Source organism: Anguilla rostrata, chromosome 9 (assembly GCF_018555375.3).
Source record: "Anguilla rostrata isolate EN2019 chromosome 9, ASM1855537v3, whole genome shotgun sequence".
Lineage (NCBI taxonomy): Eukaryota > Metazoa > Chordata > Actinopteri > Anguilliformes > Anguillidae > Anguilla > Anguilla rostrata.
In genome coordinates, this window is record NC_057941.1 from 16,706,503 (window position 1) to 16,730,328 (window position 23,826).

Genomic DNA, 23,826 nt, shown 5'->3' on the forward strand with positions numbered 1-23,826 from the left:
TCCCTTAATTTTATGTCCAGGAATCATGACAAGATGTCTTGTCCTACAACACACTTTTAAGTTTTTAAATGTTTAGGTTTGCCCATTGTTTATGGTACTAAAAAATGTTTTGATTAAATCATGTTTCAGCATCAAGTCCCCCTTCTCTATTGTTTGCGTCCTTTAGTGTGAAGTCGTAAAACATAAAAATAAAATACATTAAAATAATCAATTTTCCTTTGGTAAAATCTTAAAAGTAAACATATATTTCAAAAACAGTATTATCTTATTGTACAAATGAATTCATTGATGTATTACTTTTTAAATTGAAATGATTGCAGTTATAACTTAAAATTTACTGAAAAATACCTAATCAGCAACACTTTCTTCAAAATGCTTGTAAACCCTGTTTAAAGATAAATACTTAAAGAGATGGAATGGGGAGTTTCTGAAATATGAAGAGTCAGCATTTATATGGAAATGACTTTTATGGTTTTCATTTCTTCATAAATTTTCATGTCACACTGGAGGACAAATTTCAGGTAGAGTTGTGATTAAAAGTAGATAAAAATAGCTGTAACTGGAAAAAACGAAAAAGCCATATACATTTTTCATAAGTTTAAACTGTTAATCATCCAACTCTATGACTTTAATGAGGAAAAATAACAACAACAGAAAAACCCTAGAACCACCCCATACATAAACTATCCATATGCAGGCAAACATAAATATGCAGCACAGAACTGTGCCTTTATTTTATTATGCAATCAAGCAACACTTCCGAAAAATATGCTTTATTGAGTAAAACTTTTGATATTGAAAGCAAAACATATTTGTGAACCAATTATTTTATTTGTAAGCGGTTACATTTATTTGTGAACCAGCTACATTTATTTGTGGGTCGCACTTATTTGTGGATCATCTGCATTTATTTGTGGATCAGCTGCATTTATTTGTGGATAAGCTACGTATGTTTGTTAACCAATTATTTGGTTAAAAATTAGATATTTCAGAATCTAATTTTATTTGTGGAATGTTCATGGCATTTATTTATGTTTGAGACAATAATACCCCTTCAATAATATGAAGTGAGGAATGAAAAGTTATTGGACACACCCCTAATAGCTTGTGAGCTAAGGCAGAAGTACGTCTTTCATCTCATACGTCACCTTTACCCCAAACTGGAGTACAGGTAATGTTACTGTAGTGTGTCCTTTCCTTTCTCACTGAGGACCGTAGTGGGTAAAGTAAGTTAACTGGGTCGCAAGCGGCGGAACTAAGAAAGTATTTGAAGGGGAGGATTCAAATCATAAAAGATACCTAGCAAATGAAGTAATATTTTTAAACAATGATGAAAGCACAGACAGCTCCTGTTTTTATATTTACGTGGACATTAGTAATATTTCACTGTTGCTACTGTTTCTACCTTCCGGGTTTGGCTCCTGTAAGTTTTTGTGAAGAAGGGAAAAACAGCGCTGACTGCCAGGTATTAACATTAATATTTATCTGAAATTGGTTGCATCTCCTTTTGTTCCGTGCCTGTTTTTACCTTTCTCGCTTCCACACACCCAACCTGGCTTGCTGACTAGCACCACGTTAGCTCACTAACATTATCGCTGGTAGTAGTTCACCGGTTTGCTAAGGTGAGCATGATATAATATAGCAATTGGTAAGGACTTTCCAGTGGCCGAGGCGGCTGCCTCCTGTTACTGTGTTAATTTGCAGTCTATATTGCAAACTTAACATGTTTAATTTATCATATATTTTAGCTTTACGCTTATGACATGTCAATTACTTGGTTAGCGAGCAACTAGAACTAGATGGACGGGAGTTCTCGCTAGAAAACCAGATGAGACAGGAAAGTAATAATACGGGCTACAAGTATTGTATAGTCACATAACTTGGCTTGGTTGCAGTGTAACTTTATGTAGTTAAGTTTAATTTAATAGCAACCCCAGGTGAATACGTATTATTTGTGCAAACAATGATTGAAATTGTGTTTCTGCATGCATTGGACTTGGATGATTAATGTACCACTTTTGTCTCTGCTTTCTATTGCAGTCTACCATTCAACTGTTTGTGAATCGCCTGGACTCTGTGGAGTCCATTCTCCCTTATGAATATGATGCGTGAGTATATCCATTACATTAGTGTATGTACATTCTCACAGCTGCATTTAAGTATATTCATAGACCTAATTAGCTGCAAATATTAATAAAGACTGAAATATCCATTCACAACTAAGGCTGATTATCTATTTCTCTGGACAGCTTTGATTTTTGCCAAGATGATCAGGAGCAAAGGCCATCTGAAAACCTTGGCCAGGTGTTGTTCGGAGAGAGAATTGAGTCATCCCCTTATAAGGTAATGTAATAGCACTTGGACATTTATTATTTTTTGGTTGTTCTTCTCCCATCACACTCAGGAGGAGTTAGTAGTCATTTCACTGGAAGGTTACAGGTGTCCTGCTTCTTTTTCCAAGTATGCTCTTTAGCCAAAGTAATCACATCTGTTGCCTGAGAGACCCCCTCATATGGCCGAAATGAAGGTTTGAATCATATGTATGCGGTTGCTTTCTTCAGAAAATATTTAGTTAAGGTGAGGCTTTGGGGTTGCTATGCCAGTAATGCTGGCTTGACTGGTTTTTCTATTCTTCAAGAAGGTAGCAATGCTGATCTGGTTCTTTTATGTCAAGTTTTTGTTGACGCCTTTTTAATATTTGTCTCTTTTCTTGCTGATGTATCTCATTGTATTGGATTCCAGTGGATAACTAATACTCATATTCCACTGAAGAGCTGGATTCATATTGACCAAATTACTGTTGCTCGATAGATAAAAGTACTGGTTCTACAACTCTTACAAGTGAGCTGTTGTGAGATGTGGCGCAGAAACTGCACCAATCAAGCAAGTTTTGACTTCAGGTCCTGCTAGTGCGGTGTTGCTTCAGTCCTACAATGGAAAAAGTCATCGAGCAAGTAGATGAATGGGGAGTTGCTGGTGGTTGGTCAATATCAGGTTATTCTTTTGGTCTTATTAAACCAGAGCTCACAGACATTGAGGGAAAAGACTTCCTCGTTCTGAGAGTATGACTATGACTATGAATTTAATGGTGTAAAACAGCACCCCCCCCCCCACTGGAGTGTTTTTTTTCCCCTTCCTGTATTTCCTGTTGCTATAAAGCATCTTTGTGACAGTATCTATAGAAGCACTACCAAATATCATTGAATTGAATGTTGTAACCAAGATTTTTTTTAATGTAACCAGTCTACCTAGATAGACATTAAACATTAAATTAATTGTTTCAGTAACCACTCAGATGGATATTCACATGCATTTCTTTCACTGAATTTACAATAGGACATGCAAGCCTTTAGAATTTAAAAAATAAACAGACCATTTACAATATGTGGTTGAGAAACTTGCTTTACAGGCTAGGCTGTGGTATGCGGCAACTCTACATTGAATTAATTGTTATTCATCATTTCAATAGACCATGCCTTGGTGAAAGTGTACTGAAATCTAGATTTGTGGGCACTGCCAAGCTCATTCCTGAACATGATTTGCTGTTGAAAAAAAACTATTTCAATTAAATGATCTTTTGGTGTCTTTCAGAATGTGTATGAGAAAAGTATGTCTGTCATTGTTGCACGTGTTTTCCTTGGGTTAATTGAAGATGTGCTACAGAAACACAATTTTAAATTTTATGGAATTCTCATCTGGAGGGAGGAGGGCAACAGCAGAATAAATTTTGTATCTGTGCCAATAAAATGCAATGCCAACTTACTACTATGGCCTGCATGTGAACTGTGGATTTACGATGCAAATCGAAGATAAGTCCATATTCCAGATGTACTGCAGGGTGACATTCTGTATATTTTTATGGATTTTGATCGCTTTGAAGATTCTCCTTTTCTTCAAATGTTCAGCATTGCCATGAGTATTTTTTCTTTTCTGCTTTGTTTTACAGTATACACTAGTGTTTGCTCTTTCTTGCATGAAACATGTTTAAAAAGGACTATTTGCTTTTCTTTTCCAGTTTTCTTTCATGAAAGCGCAGACCTGTCAGAAGGTGTGCAGCAGGACCTATGATCCGAGCAAGAAAGAAGAAAGGAAGAAGCTGAATTTCCTTAAGAAAGGGATGCAGCTGAACTACCAGCATCACTGGTCAGTAAAACAAAAGGACAGACCTCTTTGAAACATAATATTGCAAGTGCTAGCAGCAATGCCTCTGGCAAACATGACTTTTGTCAGTCGTGGAAAACCATAGCCAGTTTCCAATTGTTTTGTAGAGCTACAGTAGTTTTTCTTGGCTAGTTTTTTCCCCTCTTGCTTTAGCAAAAATAAAACGTTTTTGCTAATTTATTCTTTACTACTCTTTTTAGCCAAGTTATTTTTTGTAATGTCTTTTTGTTCCTAGTTTCACCAATGCACTTTTTGTCATATGCCACTCTTCTATTTCAGGATTGTTGACAACATGCCTGTGACTTGGTGCTATGAAGTGGAAGATGGGCTAAAATACTGCAATCCAGGGTTTCCTATTGGCTGCCTCGTGACTGAAAGCGGTCAGCCGAAAGATGCCTGCGTTATCAACGTAAGCGCTCTGACTGGGTTGCATAAGAAACTTGGTGGTGCAGCCTAATTCTCTAAGGCTTCTTATGAGACAGGTACAGCATATGGGAAAAAAAATGGACTTGCAATCTTAGACTAGTATCTTGGAAGAGAAATCATAATCTTGACAAGATAACTGACCAGTTCTCTCCTGTCCCAGCTTTGGCTTGGAAATGTGTGACGTGTATTGTGTGACAGTGTGTGACACCGGAGAAGCTGGGCAGTGGCTAAATGTTTGACTTGAAAAGAATGCTGCGTGGGTCGTGCGTAACTTGCGTGACTGGCTGGTCTATTTCTGCAGTCGCACTTCAACAAGCCAAACACGTTCTACATCTTCAACCACGTGGACATCACCTTGACATACCACAGAGGAGAGGGGGAGGGCTGGACCGGGGCTCGCCTGGTGGGAGCCACTCTGGAGCCCAGGAGGTACTGTGGAGAAGCGTTGCTCCTGTAAACTTAACCGTCAAAGTTTAGCAGAGGAAATATTCCATGTTGTTTAGTACTTCACCCAGCACGTTCAGTCTTTGTCTGGCTAGTGGCTACCTTGCGTGGTGGAGAAGCGTGAACTGAGAATTAGCCATTGGCTGGTTTTGTTCCCCAATGAAGGTGTAGTCTTTTCTAAGAGAAAACTGTGCGGCTTGGAAGAAAAAGTCAGAGCAACTAAACTGATTTGGACATGTTAGGGTTAGGGTTAGGGTTTTAGCACCCCCAGTTAACAAAGGGCCAATTGCCGGGGCGCAAGGTAAAGACCCGAGGGGGGAACGTTTTGGAACCTGGGCCCTGAGGTTCATTGGGACCTGCAAAACGGGTACAGGTGTCAATGGGGCTCATTCCGCTTCGTGGGTGGTGAGCCGAACCGATCTGTGATTAGCACGGTTGCCAGACTAATTTCAGAATCCCGAGCCAAGGCAGCGTCATCCGTCTGCCAAAGAAGCCACAACCATGGTGTAATGTGGCCGGTGTAAAAAACCTAGCGCCCACAACGATGGTGTTCCGCAACAATGCTTATTTTGGAAAAGGCCACGAAAAAACACTGTCGTCTGCCAGCTGGCTTCTTTCAAAAATCGAGTCGCCGAGGAAACGCACATTTACAAATATGATTAATTTTGTAATGTACTTTGTGTCCGTTTCTCCATTTTTGATGCAAAATGAGCTTTTTTTTGTTAAGTTGGCATGATTGTGGAGAAGAGTCCAACATGCCAGCAGGCTCTTCCATTCCTCAGTTTAGTGTGAAATCGAGGACAGTCGAGCCAGTTTGGCTGATAAGCCAGAGCCGTCAGCTCCCAACACTGTCTGCTAGACCGTGGAGCTACGTCAAGTTCCCTCTTTCATCAGCAAGGCCACCTCCCCTGGCGCCACAGTTTGATGTTTACATTAGGATTGCCAGCCTTCATGCTTTTTTAAGGGGGGTAGACCCATTAAATGAGTATTGTTTTGGTATTAATATACACAGTTTGTCTTTGAATGTATGAACTCCCGCAAAGTTCATGTGTTTTGGGCAGCAGTGTAACATAGAATTGGATCTGTAACTCTGAGGTTGTTGTTTCAATTCCCTTGGGGGGTGGGGGAGGCTTACCATTGGACCCTTTAGTACGGGACTTAACCTGAAGGGGGGAGGGGGTGTTGCCATTGGACCCTTTAGTAAGGGACTTAACCTGAAGTAGGTTTGTAAATTAATCTGGACTATCCATCCATCCATCCATCCATCCATTATCTATACCTGCTTATCCTGGTCAGAGTCTTATATGGATTAGTGTCTGTCAAATGTCAAGATATCTAATGTCTATCTTCGGCCCACTGGGGCAATAACAACAATGCAAGCATCTGTTGGACCGACATGCAAAATTGGCTAGCTGTTCACTTAATCTAGCTAATGATTAAATAATGTTTCATTAAACCAGATTTTATGGTTCCTGTTTTCAACAGTTGATGTTAGACAAGTGTGTAACTCTGCTTTTTGTCTTTTTTTTGTAGTTACAATCATGGTGCTAAAATGAAATGCAATGGTGAACCCATGGGCATACCATCAAAATCGGAAAAGCCAGAAAAGATCCAGCTAACTTACTCCTACTCCGTCAAATTTGTGGTCAGTATCCCTTGCCTCTGAAAATGTTTATGGTCTTTTCATGGCCTATGTATGTTTTGCAGCTATGGGCCTGTTGCCTGGTTACAATGTATTCAGCGAACCTCTTTACTGTTTGTAGGAGAACAATGACATCAAATGGGCATCGAGATGGGATTATATTTTGATTTCCATGCCTCACACCAACATCCAGTGGTTTAGGTATGTCTCCAGCCTATGGTGTGACTCAGTCTGTCTGTCTCCACCTGAGCACAGACAGTAATTGTGCTATTGAGGCCAGAGCGCGCAGTTTCTTTTAGCGATAACAGCGCTTTGTTTGTCATTCGGTTCCTTGGTTTTGTCTCCGCCTTCCGCAGCATTATGAACTCCCTGGTCATCGTGCTCTTCCTGTCTGGCATGGTGGCCATGATTCTGCTGAGGACACTGCACAAGGACATCTCCAGATACAACCAGACAGACCAGGTGAACGTTCACGTCTAGCCAATACAGAGGCAGGCAAAATGTATTACTGGAAATCCATCACATGAATTAGACATCTATCGCAGATAGGAACACATTCTGAATGTGGAACGCTGTAAGCTTTGGTTGCCCTGAATGGGTTTATTTGGGAGGAAAGCATGTCATTTTTTTAGAAGTGTCTTGTGTTTTCTTTTGCACATTTATTCTAATGTCAGAATATTCGTATGCATATGATTATTCACTTTGAATACCTTCAATAGTTAAATGTTTCGCACACAATTTGTGATTGAGAAATTTCAGTGGATTGTCTGAATGGTTTCATTTGAGACCATTTGTCTGGTAATGTTTTATGAGGCTGGCTGAGCATCTTGGAACTTGAACCTAGTTTTGCCAAGTGTCCAGTTTTGAATGATACCTTAGACAAGCTGCTTATTGATCCACATACAAAACCAAAACACGATTGACTGGCTGGACCTGCAGCATCACGGTACATCTCTGTCTGTCAGATTGTTAAACGGCATTTGTTTTTGGAGTCATGTGACTGAGTGTCTCATTGGTTGCGTGCTGTGCTGTGACTCACAGGAAGAGGCCCAGGAGGAGTCTGGGTGGAAGCAGGTGCACGGCGACGTGTTCAGAGCCCCCAGGAAAGGAATGCTGCTGTCTGTATTCCTGGGGCAGGGAACTCAGATCTTCATCATGACCTTCATGACTCTCTGTGAGTGTTGCGCATGCACACTTACGTACACCTGGCCAAGCTAGCATAATATGAAGTCTGACCAATCACCCCTCTGTTAATGTTAAATTTGCTCACTTATGTTGAGAAGGTAAAGCACCTCCCTCTGTTGTGCAGATACGGCAAAATAAGATAGTTGAAACAAGCTTCATGCTGTGGTATCTACTACTCTTAATCTGCATCACATTATTACAGATATGTAAATGTATGTCTTTGACAGAAACAAAACAGGTTGCTGAGTTCTATTAAGGAAATGAAGTTGAAAATTGAGAAATGCCCACATTATTATTTGAGGATTTTTAAATGAATCCTTTGAGGTTCAGCTCGCTTCATGAATGGACAAAACGGACACTTGGCTGGCTGTCTGTTGTTGCCTTCATGTCTGTGTCTCAGTGTTACTGCAGCATGCTAACTGTAGCTGTCTGTCCCACAGTTCTGGCGTGTCTGTGTCTCAGTGTTACTGCAGCATGCTAACTGTAACTGCCTGTCCCACAGTTCTGGTGTGTCTGTGTCTCAGTGTTACTGCAGCGTGCTAACTGTAGCTGTCTGTCCCACAGTTCTGGCATGTCTTGGCTTCCTGTCTCCCGCCAACAGAGGCGCCCTGATGACGTGCGCGGTGGTCCTGTGGGTGTTGCTAGGCACCCCGGCGGGCTACGTGTCCGCCCGGATGTACAAGAGTGAGTGTGCCTGCTCCTGCGCCCTGTGTGCTGTGGTCCGGTGGTCCTCATCTGCTTTTACAGTGAGGATTACCGTTGGATTTGGATTTCATTTACTTACGGTCTGACTCGCTTTGACTGGACGTGCCTGTGTTTGTGTTGCCAGCGTTTGGAGGTGAGAAGTGGAAGACCAATGTGCTGCTGACAGCTCTGCTGTGCCCGGGGTAAGTCACTGCCCCCCCCGCCCTCCCCCACCCAGTCGCTGTAGCCTTGTTGCCATCGCTGCCCCGCCACTGGGGCGTGGCCGCTGCAGAGTGTGACGGCGTCCCTCCCCCTCTCTCTCTCCCGGCAGCATAGTGTTCACGGACTTCTTCCTGATGAACCTGATCCTGTGGGTGGAGGGCTCGTCGGCGGCGGTCCCCTTCGGCACCCTGGTGGCCGTCCTGGCGCTGTGGTTCGGCATCTCGGTGCCGCTCACCTTCCTCGGGGCGTACTTCGGCTTTAAGAATGAGGTGGGTGCCCGACGGGGAACTCCAGCGCTCCTGGCGGGAGAGATGAACTGTGATGCTTCACTGGTGTCAGTCGGAAAGCACGCGATTCAGTTCCAGCATCGCTTTTTCCTCCATGCGTCTAACTGTTTCTCGCCTTGTGCATGTGTGTGTGTGTGTATGTGTGTATGTTGTATGTGTGTGCGCGTGTGCGTGTGTGTGCGCGTGCATGCATTGTGTGTGTGTGTGTGTGTGTGTGTGTGTGTGTGTGTGTGCGCGTTTGTATATGCGTGTGTGTGTGTTGTATGTGTGCACGTGTGTACATGTGTGCGTGTGTGTGTATGTGTGTTGTATGTGTGTATGTTTGTGTGTGTGGGTGTATGTGTGTGTGCGCCTGTGTATGTGTGTTGTATGTGTGTATGTTTGTGTGTGTGGGTGTATGTGTGTATGTTGTATGTATGTGTGTGTGTGCGTGTGTGTGTTGTATGTGTGTGTTTTAGCCAGTTGAGAGTCCCGTGAGGACGAACCAGATCCCCCGTCAGATCCCACAGCAGCAGTTCTTCACTAAGGCCATTCCCGGGATCATCATGGGCGGAGTCCTTCCCTTCGGCTGCATCTTCATCCAGCTCTTCTTCATCCTCAACAGCATCTGGTGGGCATTTACCTTCATCACAAAACATGAATAATATTTATCAAATATAATCAATTTATACCTGTGCACTATTCACTTACCTGGAGTTCTTTACAAGACAAATAAATTCTTCAGGTGAACATGTATGCCACACCTCTTGTCATTGATTTAGACAAAGGTGTAGCTATCTAAGGCTTATTGTTTGCCTTCTCAACACCATTGTTCTGCATCTCTGGTTCACTCCCTGATGAACGCCATGTAGCCAAAATGCTTTGGAGTATTTTATTGTTTCTATTTTTAACCTGCCAATGTAATGAAGGCATTTTACTTCATATGGGCAGAGGGTCTTAGTTCCTGTTTTGCCTTTTCTATTTATCAGATATATTTGGAAAAATATCTGAAAACTAGTCATGTAGGGCGCATTTATTATTAAGGTGGGATTTATTTCCTCCAAAAATATATTGCCTCATTTTCATAAACAATGAAAATACATCATGTCACAAAAGACAATAATTGATGTGATGGCAATAATTCATTGTTCTTTCACATTTTGACACTGTTTAGAATGTTTCAGCAGTCTTCCTGCTGGTTGCGTTCTGTCATGGAATTTCGATTTCAAAGGGCTGAGTGTGAATGATTTGAGGCTGCGAGTGTCAACCAGCCTCTCTCCCCACCTGCAGGTCTCACCAGATGTACTACATGTTTGGCTTCTTGTTTCTGGTCTTCATCATCCTCATCATCACCTGCTCCGAAGCCACCGTCTTGCTGTGCTACTTTCACCTGTGTGCAGAGGTGAGACAGAACTGCACCGTGCTGCGTGTGACTGCGCATGTGCACGGCAGTCCAGCTGATTATAGTAGACACACTAAACTACAGACATCTTATTGTGTGCAGCTCCTAAACTTGCTTTAAAAGAAAAAAGGTTCAGCCATCGTCTGCAATGCAGATAATACAAGTACCCACAGCACATTACATGTAGTTATAGTGCTTGACATATCACACTTCATGACATGGGCAAGTAGAACCCCACTCCTCTATTGTATCGTAGGAACATAGCATCAGCATTTGTAATCTCTGAAACTTGTTATCTTCGTAATTTTTAAACCAATCCTCGGTGTGTCCTCAGTCAGCCGAGCAATTCGGCCCGTTAGCATCTTTTAGGCCTTATTTTGAAAGAGAGTGCATAGCCATTCGCCTCTTTACTTTGAGCTCCTATAGTTCATTGCAGAGTCTTTGTCTAGGACAGTGATCTTCATTCCTGGTCCTGGCAGGCCGCAGGGTCTCCTGGTTTTTGTTTTGGCCTTAATATCAGCAACCAGTTCAGACCCAAGAAGCCAGGTGAGGTGAGTTAACTGTGTAATTAACTGCTTTAGTTCATTAAGTGCTGAGTTACTACAAAAACCAGCAGACACTGCAGCTCACCAGGACCTGAAATGAAGCTCACTGGCCTATGATGTCTATGAATTGTTGGTGAAATGCTAGATGGGAATTGTATTGTGAAGCCGGATTTAAAGATGAAGCTATCATCAGTTACAGATTACTACTACAGTCAACCCAACAAACAACATACAGTATAAACTGAACTAATCAGGATTGATTTTTGCTTTGAAAATAAAGGGAGCAGTGACTAATGTAAAAGTAAATAAAGGTCAGGCCGTTCATTGGTTGCTCTGTAAGCTGTAGTGTAAGGACATTGGAAGTATCTGTGCCATGTTCAAAGTCTCTCTCTTGGTTCCTGGTGTCCTGCAGGACTATCACTGGTGGTGGCGCTCCTTCCTCACCAGCGGCTTCACCGCGGTCTACCTCTTCATCTACGCCGTCCATTACTTCGTCTCCAAGCTGCAGATCGTGGGGATAGCCAGCACCATTCTCTACTTCGGCTACACCCTCATCATGGTGCTCATATTCTTCCTCTTCACCGGTGAGTAGGAACAGGCTCCTGGTCGGCAATGCGAATACTGTGACACGTTTTAAGCACCCGTGCTTTAATCTCATTGGTTGGTTGTCCAGTTGTCCAGTCCTCTTGTCCTCTTGGTTGTCCAGTCACAGACAACTACTGTATTTAAAGAATTTGTGCAATCACTTTATCTTTCCATTAAGGGGTTGCTGGTTTTAATAAATAAAATCTATTAAAATCTATTTAAAATAAATTAAAATCTATTTAAAATCTCAGCTGAATATACCAGGCTCAGTATTTGTTTTCCTTTATGGATGACTCACATAGTGATGAATTTGATTGCACTGTTGCTGTATAAATGTTCACATCATGGCTGTACATGTATGAATACGTGCTCTGTCTGCTTCCTGGTGTATAATGTTCTTCTCAGCCATGTCTTTACGCCACAGGGAGTCCTCCAATAGCCAATCAGATTTCTCCTTTTGACAATGCAAAATAACGCCGGTTCAGTAGCAATGGTGTCATAATTGCGACGATCTGTAACCGTTTAAAGCCTGTCTGCTTCATGGCAGGGTTTCCAGTTTGCACGTAAAGTATCAAGTGTGTCAGAGAGTCCTCTGTCACGTCAATGTAGACGCACAAACACAAAAAACGTGTGTGCTGTGTGACCTGTGTCTGGATGAGAGCCTTTAACACTGTATAACTCTGTATAACTAAACCTGTTCCTGGAGGTTTACTGTCCTGTAGGTTTTCATTCCAACTCTAACAAAGCACACCTCATTCAACAGCTAGAGATTTCATTGAGCTGATAATTAGTATAATCTGGTGTGTCAAATTAGGGTTGACATGAAAATCTACAGGACGGGATCTCCAGGAACTGGATTGGTTACCACTGCTTTAACATTTAACTCTTCATTTTATGATTATTGTGCACTTATGAAGGCTCTGAGCATGGGCGGACACACACACACACACACCCTCATGTTCACACTCACACACACACACACACACGCGCATACTCATGCTCACACTCACACACACAAACACAAACACACACTCACACACACAAACACAAACACACACACACTCGCACTCACACAACACACCAACACTCACACTCACACACAAACACAAACACACACACACTCACACACACACACACACACACACACACACACACACACTCACACACACACACTTGCACACACACAGACACACACTTTCAGAATCAGGAGACTGTTTGCCTTTTGTACGCTGACTTTACCATTGTAGCGTATAAGATGATTAGCACAGTGGCTGAATACTTAGAGTAACGTCCTTGCGTTCGGCTGCTGGTGGGGTGCCTACCCTGACTGTGACCCCCAGTAGACGGGACGCTACAGGAATGGGGCATCTGCTGTGCAATCTCCACTGTGGATTTGTTTTCTCTGTGGAGTTTCTTAGTTTCCTGCAGTTTCCTCTTTGCTTGCTGTAAACCACAACATCCGTCTCCTGCTTCTGTCGACTTACACGAAAAGCAGTGACCTCAGCCTCTGGTCTGATTAAAGCAGAGTCCTGCCTGCAGGAGTCATAGAGTCTCCACGGTGGAAGGGAGTGAAAATGTATTTTGCTATAGACACTGGAACTGAAGATGTTCACATGACATGACACAGACATGAACTGAAGTAGCTATTACTGGATGGATTTTTTAAAACAGAATGCTAATGAGAGGTTCCCTGGAAAGGGCTCTGCATTGCTACGCATTGCACAAGGCCTAATTCCCTCCACCTGAGGCTAAGGAGCAGTTTCTTTTCGAAAGCTCTTGTGCCGAAACACGAGTGCAGTTAGCCAGGGGCTGACGAAAGTTCATTTTGCTCCGTCGAGCCCCCTGGGAGCCTCCGTCCTCCGCCTCTCAGTCCTAAACAACGCATTCTTGTCGTTTATTTCATCGCTCCTGACTTTCTCTTCTGCCCTCTCTTTGGTGGAGGCACTCCACCTCGCACTTTCCCCATAGGGCGCGGGCTCGCGTCTGGGGTCAAGCCTTCGTCGAAACGGCTTCGGGAAAACAACTTCGCTTAAAACAAGAGGGGTTCTGTAGGAACAAAGACGCCAGCCACCAGCCACCAGTGGCTAGGGCTCTGTCGGTGCCTTTTTCCACTTATACTGGGGGCTAACTGTCCTGCAGCCGTGCTCATGTCTTATTTTTATTCATTTGTCACATTCTATGGAAACGGTGAGTAATTATGTAGCATAGATGCATATGTGTAACCCATCCAGGGAAGCAACTTCCTGCTTATTACATTCCATTCTAAGATTTCTGACGTGCCATTAGCCGGAGCTATCTGACAGGTTGCCGTGATTTAAATAGATCTATAACCGGAATGACTAATGGCACAGGAATCCTGGAAGGAGATGTGTGACCTAGTTAATATTCTGTATCTAAAATTACGGTCGGGAGTAGGGAGTTATATTGGGCGCGAGTGCAGATGTGAAAATCAAATGTCTGTCGGCTCGTCATTCGTAAACGAGCCCCGTGTCAGCATCAACGTGCCGTGAATCTCAAACCCTGGCTTTTCTGCACCCCCTCACTTCCTCTTCCTGTCCTTCTTCCTCTTCAGGTACCATCGGCTTCTTCACCTGCTTCTTGTTCGTGCACAAAATCTACAGCGTGCTCAAGGTGGACTAAAGGCTGGAGTCTCTTTGCTGGGGCGTGTTTGCGGGCAACACAAACGGATGAAGGGGAGAGATTTACACTACATCAGCAGGCCTGGAAGAGATGACAGAACGGACCATCCAGGCCTTTCAAACCAGCGAAGGCTCGGAAGCCATATTCTGTGAGACCGAAGAGCAAACGTATTATTTTATAGTGCCATTACTAATCGGTTTGGTGCCAAAACAGGCTACGAGAATCCAAAGATGCTGTGTCTTCCAGTGCTTCGTCCAATGGGGAGAGTTTTATTCCTACTGCTAGGTACTTTTTTTTTATTTGGGAGGTGAACTCATGACAGGCTAACTATTGTGAAAAATATATTTATACATCAGGTTGAAATGGATTTAATATATGTATATTCTAGCAGTGAAAGAGCTGATGATTGTACTGATGATATTGAGTTTGTATTGAACACTGTCTGACCACTACTTTTTCTTTATATTCTTAAGAAAGTCCTGTTTGTTTACTTTAAAAAAAAAACTTGAATATGCAGACACTGAATTCAATGAATGTCTGCTTCTGGAATTGTGTGAAAAAAAATCTACAGATATTTCATTTTTTGTTTCTAATTTTTCTATCTTTCTTTTGGGGTAGAGGAGATGGGAGGTAAGAAGAATCTTGCACATAATGGGTTGAATTTTATTAAACCATACCAGTGCCATCATATCAAATTAGTTGCAATATTCGTATTTTATTGAATTTATTTTGTTCTTATAAATTAAACAGTTGGTCATGGGTATCATCCTCAACTTTCTCACTTATTTCCCTATAAAAGTATTTCAGTTATACAATCTATTCCATTCACACTCTCATGTTCCAAGGTTAGAAACCAGAAATGTTACAGCAGTCCTAAACTATCATCTGTTTTGTTTCCTCAAAATGAATTTTGTAAAATGTGTGCAGCTTTTTAGCTAATCTTAATGTGTCACTTTTCTTCACTAGGCCTCTGGGCATTTAGAAGGGAAAAAATTCAAGAAAATATTTTCTGCATTTATATTCAAGCTGCATAAATATAAAAAAAATAAAATATAAAATAAAATCTGTTTCATGGGTAGTATATAACATTGCTACAGTATTTGCTTAGCAGATTTTATATACACAGATACACAGCCTGTTGCCTTAGTCAGGTGCTGACATCACAAGTTGAAAATGTGTAGGACAGCGAGAGGGAGAGAACGGAAACCAAGAACCAACCAAGTTAGACGCACCAGCAGCGAGAAACACCGGCACCAGATTCGATACTGTTCACCATAGAGCAGGCATACAGAGATGCTGCTAAAGAAATCCTTTCTTCTCCTGGACTCAGAAATGCACAGGAGGCCTTGGGGTATGTCTGCACTGTCACCAGGCCTCTTGTGTATGTGTCCTTGGGCACCACGTCTCTCCCCCAGGAGATACACTCTGTTGTTAATGAATTAGCAGTGCCAATGCCCTAAAGGGGATAGATTACCTCCCCGCCTGGATTACTGTGTGTTCCAGTGATACTGTCAGCTCTCCTAAGTGACCAGACAAAAGAGAAGGACAAAGGGGAGTTATAAACAAATAACAATGGATAATACAGGGATGCTTATGTTACAATCAGTTCCATGTGAGTCTGTAATGCTCCTAGCAGAAGGTTTATTTGTTGTGCTCGGTCAGTCAACTTGCGTTTATATTGGGAAATATTATGAATTTTGCTTTTGGTCACTAAAACACTTTTTTAAATTTTTGCCTGTCTCTGAGCAATGGCAACAGCAGTGTCCAACCTGGAATTCAAGCCTGCGCAATTTTTATTACAATTCAATTCTGATTTTTCAGTCATTAGTTCCTTTCAAGTATATTTCTTAAAATCAAATGGCTGGATCTCTTGTTGCTGGTTGGTTCCCCTAAAAATGTGACGGCTCAGAATCTGTTGATATTAAAAGAGGAATCAAAGGTGAGGTTGACATACTTCCTTTCTATGTCCAAATTCCAGAATGTAGCCACTTGGAGACAGTAAATACTTCAAAATAAGAGAATAGTGGCCCTGCAATGGAAACTGAAAATGAAATAGTTAAATGTGTTTATAGCCCGAGGTTCTGTTTGCACTCTACATGATACCTGTCTACCTGCAAGGCCCAAGTCAAGGAGCAGCTTGGTTCATATGGATTTACAGACTGGTGCTGGACCTGCACATGTCCATTTAAGAAAAATGAGTGAATGAATTTTGAGGGGAATGGAGAGAAACTGGGAGTAGGAACAGAATCCGACTGTGGTGTTACGCAGTTAATGTGGGTTTTTTAAAAATGTATTTTATTTTATGTTTTTTTTGCTGGGGTTCACAGGCGGCTGCTGGCTATGAGAAGACATTCCGATTTCCCAGAACGATTAACTACTTTGCTGAAGTGGAGAAGGGATACACTGCCCCCTGGTGTAAATCTTGAGCATCTGTTTCAACACCTTGTTGAGGAGGCAGCTTCACCTGCCCCTTTCACCTCTCCTGTGTCTGTTTATTAAGCCCTTCAGAAAAAGAAACTCCATTCCCTGGCCAGGCCACCCTGTCCGATTTTGATAGACAGTGCCGTAACACAATACACTTTTGATAACTTTTCATTACATTTTCAAAACAACGTACGTAGTCTGTATTCTCTCATTACAGTCCTTTCATTCAGCTGGCTTTTGCTGAAGCAATTCAGGTTAAGTCATTTTCTCAAGGGGATAACAGACCTACGCCCCAAGAGTCGCGCACTCTGTTATGTCACAGTTTCACAGGCCTCGCTACAATAGCTTCCTTTCTTATTTTGCTTAGAAGTAGTGACATGTGATAGGTGCTGAGATGTGGGTCTTTCCTTCCTGTGCTTTGGGGGTATCTGGTTGTCCATCCCTTTATCAAATCTGCCTCACGATCTTCTTTGTGTTTATGTATGCAGAGGACAAGACGGTGTGTATCAGTTTTGTAATATTATTATTAGAGTGTCTGTAACAGCTATTTTTCTCCAGATCACAAAACACAATGCTGAGAGAGGGGACATGGATATCATCTATTATACATACAAGACAGAGGGAAATGCAGAGAAAGAAATACAGAGACAGAGAGAAAAAACAGGTTGAATGAGGAATAATACATTTATCAAGGTGGAATGATATCAGTGAAATAATTTGTAAGAAAGGATAAATGAAAGCTCAGTACCTATTATAGAACGGAGGCACTTACATTTCAATTGAAAAGGAACAGCAAAACAAATATGAAACATGGCAGAATGATAGTGTGATAACTATAATTTAGAAAAAAGAACTAACAAAGCCATTGATAGAAATTCTAAATGCTATAATTACGCATGAGTCTGCCTTTGTGGCTGCCAGTAAGTGAGTCTAAATAAATCCGCTTTAGGGTGGTGCTACGCAAGTACATTCAAGGAATCTATAACACTTGTAGACACTGTAATGGATGTAGCGTGGGATTGTAGTTGTCCAGCAGGTCTGACAGTAACTTACATATTCACCCCTGAGAAAGCAGAGCAGTACCGAAATTCCAGCTTTGAAGAAATAAAATACATTTTTACAGTGAACAAAACCTGAAATACAAGTTTTGCTAATTGCCTGTCTGGTAGTGAGCACCTTGTCATTTAGGTTGTGTTATTATTTCTTATTTGAAGTATCTTACGTAAAGCAGGTGACCCTGCAAACAGAGGCACAGAGAACTGAGACAGAGCCAGGCCCCCTTTTCCCCTCAGGAGTTTCTCCCTGAAATGTAAGCGCCACCACAGGGCGTGGCCAGCGGGGGGCGTGGCCAACGGGAGATGTGGCCAACAGGAGGCGTTGCCATTGGGAGGCCTGTAAGGCAGTGGGATAAAGGTTGTCTCTGCCTGCAGACCCGGCCCAGTTTTGCACACTCTGTTTGTTTAGAATATATAGATGTCAGATGAAAAGAGTCCTACGCCCCCCCCCCACCCCCCAAAAAAAAGCCAGACAGCTAAGCCTTGTGCATTTCCCACCCAAATGACATGGACCCCCCTTGACCTCTGACCCTCTTTTGTCTCTATGAAGACCTCACTCCTGGTTCCTTTGGCGAGCAGAACCCAGCTCAAGGACAGACACTGGACCCTACCTGGCTGGCGTGTACCATGTGCCTTTCCTCTAAGCATTCGGGCCAGGACGAGGGAAAATTCTGGACCTTTTTCCGGCGCTGGCCAGACGTTCGGAGATTCGCCGGGAAAACCGGCCGTGTCACAAAAGGAAGTGCCCGGCCCCGCCGCTTGTTTCGGACGGCTGAGCGGTTTATAAGTGATCACTCGTGCTTCTCCCCTCAGAAGTGATTACATCGCTACACTTGGCAGCCATTGTAATCGCCCGTGCTTAACATTCACGCAGGCGGGCAGCCGCCACAAAGGAGAGGAGTGTCCGTTTGATGACGGCCCCTCAGCGGACCGGAGAGAACTCAGAAGTGCCTCTATAGGGCTCTTTCAGGAGATTAACTCGCTGTAAGGGCTACCTGCTATGGACACATTCGGCGCATTCACGGACAGAGCACAAAGAGGGTCTTTTTTTTTTTTTTTTTTACGACGAGGCCCAGCTGCATGAAAGCCCCCTCCTGAATGGGATAATGGACGCGGAAGACAACAAACCTCAAGTGCGGAGAAATAAAGTGTCCCCTCAGATGTGAGCGCTCCATTCAGGGGACAATGATTCCCCTCCATTGACCATTGAGGATCCGCCGCCACCAAAGCCCGCCGCCCCAATTAATTTTGGACGCGTACTGTTGTGGCTCGGACCGTAAAAGGAGAAGGTGGCACAATGAAACAAAGTGGCCTTTAATTAAATCTTTCTAGCTGACAAACTTCCCTGAAAATACACATCACAGCGACCAACTCAAACAACCGCTCCCAGACAGACCACGAGCTCGTGCATGAATAGAGGGCGAGACGGAGGACCCTGCAAATGGTCCCGCCCTCCCAACCCCCCCCCGCCCGCTTTTAATGCACGCACGCACGCCCACTGTGGGGGCGGAACCCCAGTCCCGACAGGCTGCAATCCGGAATGCTTTCCAACTCTCGCTCACGTCTCCTGCTTCAGCTGAACTGGGTCAGGAAGTCAAATGAATTAAATCACGGCCATGATTAGTGGAATCAGGTGGCCAACTGCCTGACTGAAACAAAAGCCTGTAAACACAGTGGCTTTCCAGGACTAGGGTCAAGTCCAGTCAATAAAAGCAAAAAGAAAAATGCCTTTAGCTGCCAGTGTAACCCTAATTAGTGGATGTGCATGTGACTGCATGGAAGGGGCTTGAAAACCTGTGACCTTTTGTTCCAGCCCTGAGAATATTTAACACATAGGAACATTATCATGTAAGAACCTGTAGCCGATCCCAGCCAATTTGCATACCTCCTGCATGAACACGCCCATGCCCCACCCTGTATCCACACACACAGGTAAACTCTTGCTGTAGAGAGCAGTGGCTGGTGCACTTGAACTACACAAGGCAACACAAAGGAGCTTCACAATCAAATCACCTTCAGAGAACAGATCTTTTTCCCCATTGTGCCATACTGTGATATTGGGGTGATACATAATATTGGACAGAAGGGGGCTGACAGGGGGGCTTGTGGATGTTCAGCTAAAACAGTGCATTTTAAGTGTTGTGCTGCCCACTGTGTACCAGCAAAAAAAGTCTTGGCTCGGCAGGTTTCGTGCTAATACAGAATAAGACAGAATGGCCCTCAGCATCTCTCAGCGAGAGAAGAACCAGGATTTCTCAGCTACATCATGCAGCAGTAACTCCACCAGCCAATCAGACTGGTGCATGAAAGCTGAATAACAGCTGAAACAACACCAGCACCAAAAACAGGCAAAAATATAGACACATGACCCGCTTATTCGAGCTGCGTAAGCCATGCAGCCATCTTGTGCAGTCGCTGTGGATGTATTTCAGAAGATGTGTGCTGTCCACAACCGATGGATGGATGTTGTAACAGTGGGACAGTCTTATGACAGTATGGCCACCCTAAATTGAAGAATAAGGTAAATGTATGTTGAAATGCTGTTTAAAAAAGAAGGATGTGTCCGGGGGCTTCCTGGTCTCTCCTTCTCTACACACATCTGTCTGCTGGCACACCCTGGGTCACGATACGCGTCCGATGCTTACGTAAATGGTCAAATGTCTTAATATCTGTAACATACTGCTGCAATACAGCCAAGCATTAAAAGTCACATCAAACGGAGTTGTTATGGTCCGTATGAACTGCTGAGGCACTATAATCACCATGATGTGAGTAAGCATCTTTGGGAAATTGTAGGAACAGAAACAAACTCGGGGGATTGCTTCGTTTATTTGTGTGTGTTTGGGTCTCCTTCAGTTAATTAACTGCTCATTGTGGGTCAGCCAGTGTCAATGCAGCCTTTCATTAAGGTGCTTAACCCTCATCATTAAGTGCTGTGTTTTCTGTTTTGCTGATTGCAAGAAAACTAATGCAAAGTCCCTGTCTGGCTTGGTTGCACCTCCGGGTGTCAAACTCATTAGACAGGTATTTAAGAACAAGCCCAACCCCCGCCCCCCCCCCCATTCTTTAATGTCATTTCATTTCCAGCCTGCCAATCAGGCATTAATTAGTTACCATATGCTAAAGAGTAGAAGGTCATAAGACAGTGTGTGATTGCAAGCTCTGCTCATCCTACAAGCAATTATCAACAGGCCTCTCTGCTCTAAGGCCTGGGCTCACAGGATGAAAGGATGCCTCCCCACAGCCTGGCTCCCTGTACTCCAGCATCTCCTCTGAGCCAGCTGCTGCTGGAGGCTCTGACTGAGAGGCTGGCTGCAGACACCTAGAGGAAGTACTCTGAACAAAAAGACAGGCAGCACCTGGCAGACAATACCCCGGCACTGAGCCGAAGTGTGAAAGGTAGTGTATTCTGTTTGTGTGTGTATGTGTGTGTGTGTGGTATGTGCGTATATATGTATGAGAATGTGTAAGAACTTATCTGTGTGTATTTGTGTGTGCGCACGCATTAATGTGTGTGCATGAGTGTGTGTGTCTGTGTGTGTCTGTGCATGTCTGAGTTTGTGCTTGTGCAAAGCTGAATGGGGAAGTGAATGAATGGTCTCACTCTAATATGAATGATGTGCGATGCCACATGAGAGGGGAACAGCAAGAGGGCCTGAGTTCATTGCTCGTGCTCACAAAGTGGAAGGGGACTGACAGGTGTGCCATTGTGTGTGTGTGTGTGTGTGTGCGTGTGTGTGTGTATGTGTGCGTGTGTGTGTGTGCGGGTGTGAGCACGTGTTCCTTTTGCATTGGATGTTAACTGACTGCGTGTTCAATGGCCGTGGGTTTTGGGGAGCTGGGGGGGAACCTCTCTCAACAGTTCTCCTCCAATCATTCCCCCCACTCTCAGAAAAAACCCCATCTCATCACACTTGGATGAACTTCCCAGCACTTCTCTAAATGAGCAGGGCACAGGCACTGGCCCCCCATTCACACTGCTGGGCAAGATGGAGAGGGAGAGAAGCACTGCCACGCTGCAAAGGAAGGAACTGGGGGAGAGAAGTATGAGGCAAAACTGTACGAGACAATTTTGAAATCTAATCAATGTGGACTAAAGAGCATCGACTTGCTAACCATTATAAAATAACCAAAGTGGACTGATGATGTCACAAGCACCGCGACTGTGTCATCGCATGACTTATCCATGAGGTGTAGACTGTTTCTAAAAATCATCTTGCTTTGTTCTATTGAATGTTAAAAAAGTCCAGAAGATGTACCAAAGTGGAAGACACTCGGATGCACCGATACACTGTGATGGGCCAAGAGGGTGGAGGGGGTGACCGTGATGACCTGCATATGGTGAGGGACCCAGAGCTCAGGAGTGTGGCCACGGAACGTTGAAGCTAAAATGGTAAGTGTGCCTTACTATACCGTACAGGTGTGGGAGGGCTACACACAGTTGACTGTTCATAGACTAAAGCAAAGGCCTAAATGACATGAGGATGGCTGGCCTGACATATTTACGTGTGTAGTCCAGTTATCTGAATTAAAACACAAAAAAACCTATAAACGCAAATTTAATTTCATAAGATGAAATTTCTAACACTTAAAAAAATATTTGATATATTTAAGCTATTTTCGAAAACTTCACTCGTCGCTTTCGTTTTCGGTCGATGAAGTTCTACGCCTTACCACTAGATGTCAGCGTTTGCTGCGTTTTCATCGGCGGAAAACCCCAGCGCTCCTTTGGGAGCTGCGCTCGCTCGCACCGTGACAGCTTCGCTAGGAAGCCGGGGTGACATTTGCTTCACATAATGACACGAGCTAATTAATCATTAGCGATCCCAGAGGTATGCCAGTTAGAGAGGCTTTGCAGTGCCTTCTCCCAGCAGGAGGTCTTGGCCCCAACACGGTTATGTATGCATATGTTTAACCACCCTGCACTCTGCTAAAATGTCTTAATGTACTCCAGTTTTTTTGCATTTAGATGAGAAATTCCAGTTTAAAAAAATAATAAATCTCACACGTGACCAATTTTACAGCTTCAAATTCTCGAGTCAAAAACCAAAGTTGCATTTGGTTGTGCTGCTGTGAAGAGAAATCACATTTACCGCATGTGGTGAGGAGTTGTATCCAGACAGAGGCCTTCTTCTATGTCCATAAGCGCAGCTGATTGTGTGTCTGGGCAGGGTACTAGCGCGTGGAGGGGTGCGTAGCGGAAGTAAAGCTGTGTACCTTGTTACAGATTTCGCGACGGTGAGCCACAGAGAATGTTGTAGCTGACAAAAAATGATCTTTTATACGGAATTATGTATTGCTATTCTTCTCCAATTTTAACTTTCAGCAGAAAAGCACATTACAAGCGCAACCACGTTAAAGTCACATACTTGTCATGAAGTTACGGGAGATGTTACTTCTCAAAATATGGGCTCAATACCTAGTTTTTGCAAACGGCCAAGCAACACATTCTTGCTTAACTTCTTGTACGCTTGTTGTTTTGTTGTGATTTTTGAGTATAGAGAAGAACCCGTGCAGAATATGTTGCTAATGCTTTATGTACACAGAGTCATACATTCTAAAGCCTGGGTGAGATGTATTGGGTGAACTGCATGGAAATATAGCCTAGTTCTCTGCCTTGTGGTTCTGCATGTTATTGTAACCTCTTTCATGGCAAAACATATAAAAGAGGAAGCCAGAGCTCAAACCAGCCATGAGCAGGTGCAGCCAAAAAGTATTAAAATGACTTAACAATGAACAGGTGCAACTCTTGCACACAATAGCAAAAAATATAACCATTATTTTAACAAAAGTGGCTTTAGACTTTTGTCACAATACAGCAGGCTGATGCCACAAAAGTGCTAATAAGTTGCTGCTGTGGTTTCATTCACACTGCACCAGACACAATTACCTTACCATCATATATGCACAGCCAGGGCTGTGGAGATCTTTTGAGGGGCAGGTGCTCAAAGTGAGAAAAGGTCACACGAACCTAAAACTGTTTTATGACACCCAGCTATTGTACAAAATATATTTTACCAAAATTAATGAATGAAAATTAATGACAGTAACAGCAATATTATAAATATTATTTTTTTTAAATCAAAGCAATGGGGCACATCCCATCAGGCACTTGGGGCAAAAGCGGCAGGTGTTCAGAAACCAC

The 23,826-nt window shown here is 43.3% G+C and overlaps 1 protein-coding gene across 1 annotated transcript; it reads left to right on the forward strand.

The window, feature by feature from the left end:
• Positions 1 to 1,168: 1,168 nt before the first annotated feature.
• On the forward strand, positions 1,169 to 14,965 carry LOC135263063 (transmembrane 9 superfamily member 2-like). Its single transcript, XM_064350652.1, has 17 exons — positions 1,169 to 1,465; positions 2,041 to 2,108; positions 2,250 to 2,343; positions 4,016 to 4,143; positions 4,441 to 4,570; positions 4,889 to 5,016; positions 6,565 to 6,676; positions 6,795 to 6,874; positions 7,030 to 7,135; positions 7,715 to 7,847; positions 8,423 to 8,542; positions 8,688 to 8,745; positions 8,874 to 9,033; positions 9,510 to 9,661; positions 10,321 to 10,432; positions 11,390 to 11,561; positions 14,135 to 14,965. The coding sequence occupies exons 1-17, from the start codon at positions 1,328 to 1,330 to the stop codon at positions 14,200 to 14,202; spliced, it is 1,959 nt and encodes a 652-aa protein (XP_064206722.1). The 5' UTR covers positions 1,169 to 1,327; the 3' UTR covers positions 14,203 to 14,965.
• The last annotated feature ends 8,861 nt before the right edge of the window (positions 14,966 to 23,826 follow it).